This window comes from Mandrillus leucophaeus, unplaced genomic scaffold, assembly GCF_000951045.1.
Source record: "Mandrillus leucophaeus isolate KB7577 unplaced genomic scaffold, Mleu.le_1.0 Scaffold17, whole genome shotgun sequence".
Classification (NCBI taxonomy): domain Eukaryota; kingdom Metazoa; phylum Chordata; class Mammalia; order Primates; family Cercopithecidae; genus Mandrillus; species Mandrillus leucophaeus.
This window is the reverse complement of record NW_012101698.1, coordinates 1,094,892-1,098,759: the sequence shown is the minus strand read 5'-3', so window position 1 is coordinate 1,098,759 and position 3,868 is coordinate 1,094,892. Positions and strand designations below refer to the sequence as shown.

The 3,868-nt window shown below is 44.8% G+C and overlaps 1 protein-coding gene across 1 annotated transcript in view; it reads right to left on the bottom strand.

Moving 5' to 3' along the window:
- WWP2 (WW domain containing E3 ubiquitin protein ligase 2) overlaps positions 1–3,868 on the bottom strand; it is a 217,197-nt gene that overhangs the window by 211,551 nt on the left and 1,778 nt on the right. The window contains exon 2 of the mRNA XM_011976702.1: positions 1,344–1,428. Within this exon, the coding sequence (XP_011832092.1) occupies positions 1,344–1,413 (70 nt within the window). The 5' untranslated portion in view covers positions 1,414–1,428. The remainder of the gene's footprint in view (positions 1–1,343; positions 1,429–3,868) is intronic.

Genomic DNA, 3,868 nt, shown 5'->3' with positions numbered 1-3,868 from the left:
GTCCCATCACATGGGACCTTCGGCTTCTACTGTGAAATGCAGCACCCTTGAACGGTTTGAGCAGAGGAGTGACAAGACCCAGCTTGCATTTTTTTTTTTTTTTTTTTTGATACATGTTCTCGCTCTGCTCTGTTGCCTGGGCTGGAGTGCGGTGGCACAATCACAGCCTACTGCAACGTCGAACTCCTGGGCTCAAGTGATCTTCCTGCCTCAGCCTCCAATTTTTTGTAGAGACAGGGGTCTCGCTCTGTTGCTCAGGCTGGTCTCAAACTCCTGGGCTCAAGTGATCCTCCTGCCTTGGCCTTCCAAAGTGCTGATATTACAGGTATGAGGCACCACACCTGGCCCCAGTTTACATTTTAACAAGATCACTGGCTGCTGTGTAACCAACAAACTGAAGGAGGGCAAAGCGGAGAAGCAGAGAGACAGGACAGGAGTCTACTGCCTTAACCCAGGGTGGGGACAATGGTGGCCTGGACCAGGCTGCGACCTAGGGGTGGTGAGAAGTGGCTGAATGTTGAGTGACACATTTTGAGGATCGAGTCAACCAGATATGCTGATAGGCTGATACAGACAATGAGGAAGAAAAACCAGGACCTCAGCTATAGACAGGCTAAATTCTAGATGTTTAGTAAATATTCAAGCGAAGGTAACAAACTGGCTACTGGTTATAAATCAGGAGTTCAGAGGAAAAGCCCAGAGGAGTGATCTTCTGTTGGTGGCATTTAAAGCCATGAGGTTGGATGAGGCACCTAGGGAGTAAGTGTAGGTAGCAACGAGGGCCAGGGCATGAAGAGATCACCATTTTATTTTACTGTTTTCATTTTATTTTGTTTTTGGGACAGGGTCTCACCCTGTCACCCAGGTTGCAGTGCAGTGGTGCGATCACAGCTCACTGCAGCCTTGAACTCCCAGGCTCAAGCAATTCTCCTTCCACTTCAGACTCCTTAGTAGCTGGGACCAGCTAGCGTGAACCACCATGCCTGGCTAATTATTTTATGTTCTGTAGAGACAAGGCTTCCCTATGTTTCCCAGGCTGGTCTTGAACTTCTGGGCTTAAGGGATCCTCCTGTCTCAGCCTCCCAAATTGCTGAATTACAGGCATGAGCCACTGCACCTGGCCTGAAATCACCATTTTAGATAATTTTAGCCAAAAGTTCCTTATTTTCCTGCTCCTTTATTTTCTTTCTTCTTCAATTACAGCTACAAGACGATAATAACATGAGAATAATTAACACCCGTAAGCTATTTCACAAAATTTGGCTCCCCAGACCAAGGCGTGGTTAGATTCCCCCTCTTTCCGGGCCGTAGACAAGATAAAGACGTTATACAGTGCCACTCACCTTTCAAAGTGAGCTGAGACTTCTCAAAAGGCAGGGCCACTCCTGCCCGGCTAGAGCTGGCAGATGCCATATCATCACCGTGAAGCTGTAAGACAAACAGAAAAAGAATTGAGAGAACATCTGATAAGAAGACAGAGGAGTTGAACTCAATTTCAATATTTAAGCTTAAAGAGGCAGAGGCAAAAAAAATAGAAATGTCCAAGCAACTGCAACCAGAGTATAGTTTGTCTTATAATGACTTAATGAACCTGGACCGGTCTTAGGATAGACTAGAAAGGACACAGGACTGTTACAGCAAAGTCTAGAGGAGGCAGAGTCTAATAAGACATCTCCACCAGGCATGGTGGCTCACGCCTGTAATTCTAGCACTTTGGGAGGCTGAGATGGGCGGATCACCTGAGGTCAGGAGCTCGAGACCAGCCTGACCAACATGGCGAAACCCCGTCTCTACTAAAAAATACAAAGTTAGCCAGGCGTGGTGGCACATGCCTCTAATCCCAGCAACTCCTGAGGCTGAGGCAGGAGAATCGCTTGAGCCCAGGAGGCGAAGGTTGCAGTGAGCCAAGATCGGCCATTGCACTCCAGCCTGGGCAACAAAAGCGAATCTCCATTTCAAAAAAAAAAAGATTGGGCGCAGTTCACACCTGTAATCCCAGCACTTTGAGAGGCGGGTAGATTACGAGGTCAGGAGTTCAAGACCAGCCTGGCCAAAATGGTGAAATCCCATCTCTACTAAAAATACAAAAAAATTAGCCAGGCATGGTGGCAGGCGCCTGTAATCCCAGCTCCTCGGGAGGCTGAGACAAAGAATTGCTTGAACCTGGGAGGTGGAGCTTGCAGTAAGCCGAGGTCGTGCCATTGCACTCTAACCTGGACAACAGAGCAAGACTCTGTCTCAAAAAAGGAAGAAGAAAAAAAAAAGACATCACAGATTCACAGCAGAAAGACAGCTAATCTAGTGTGTTACCTATGGAGCAAGTTGGCTGCAAACACCTCAAGGAGGGTCTCTGGCCAAATGAGTAGAATCTGATAGTAATCCTTGCTAAAAGTATAATGCAAAAAAAAAAAGGAAAGGGAAAAAGAAGACAACTAATATAATTCTTTAAATGGGTAGGCTGGGTGCAGTGGCTCACTTTGGGAGGCCAAGGCAGGTGGATCATCTGAGGTCAGGAGTTTGAGACTAGCCTGGCCATAATGATGAAACCCCATCGACACTAAAAAACAAAAAATTTGTCGGGGGTGGTAGTGGATGCCTTAATTCCAGCTACTCAGGAGGCTGAGGCAGGAGAATTGCTTGAACTCGGGAAGTGGAGGTTGCAGCGAGCCGAGATTATGTCATTGCACTCCAGCCTGGGTAACAGAGCAAGACTCAGTCTCAAAAAAACAAAGCAAAAAGGTGTGCAGCATCATTAGCCATGAGGTGTCCCTGTCATTCTGTGTTGGCTAGAAGCAAGTCTATCTTGTACTTTGAATGGATCTTTTACTTGTATGTGATTTTGGAACATCATCATTTGACATTTGAAAAATATTGGTTCATTGAGTTATGCAGATTTTCCAAATGTTGACACATTTCATTATGCAATATCCAAATATCACATTTGTGAATGTCACCACTGATCTCATCAGATAAGTCTTTAAGCATTGGGAAGCCATTGAGCTCTTGGTAGTAGATATAAGCATTCCAAAAGTCTGACTTTCACTTAAAAACTTTCACTTAAAAACTCGTATCTGCTCCCCCTTCCTCCCTCCTTCTATCATCTCTGCTACCTTGTCTTTTGTCTTTTTTTTTTTTCCTTTTTTTTTGAGACAGAGTCTCACTCCGTCACCCGAGCTGGAGTGGTACAGTAGCACAATCTTGACTCACTGCAACCTCCACCGCCCAAGTTGAAGTGATTCTCATGCCTCAGCCTTCTGAGTAGCTGGCACCACTTGGCTAATTTTTGTATTTTTAGTAGAGATGGGGTTTCACCATGTTGGCCAAGCTGGTCTCGAACTCCTGACCTCAAGTGATCTGCCCGCCTCAACCTCCCAAAGTGCTGGGATTACCAGTGTGAACCACTACACTCAACCACTCTTTCTTTAAAAAAAAAAAAAAAAACAACTCATATTTTATCATTGGTAGCAAATACCGTGTTGTTTTCCTTGAAGTGTCGGGCTCACTTCATTCGTTTTCAAGAAAAGGCTTGCCAAATACCCAAATCTAGTAACACGTTTGTCTGTTAGATGTTTAAGTAAAAATGGTACTTCACCCAAAAAGCAATTAATTCAGCTCTCAATTCAAACAACCGTGCTTTTTCCCAACACACCATTATACTTCAACAGGACGCAGAAGAGCTTTTGAAGTATTGCCCATTTCAGCACACAGAATATTTTTTTTTCTAGCATTTTCATTTAACTTTTTAAATTACACTTTACGTTCTAGGGTACACGTGCACAACGTGCAGGTTTGTTACATATGTATACATGTGCCACGTTGGTGTGCTGCACCCATTAACTCGTCATTTACATTAGGTATATCTCCTAAT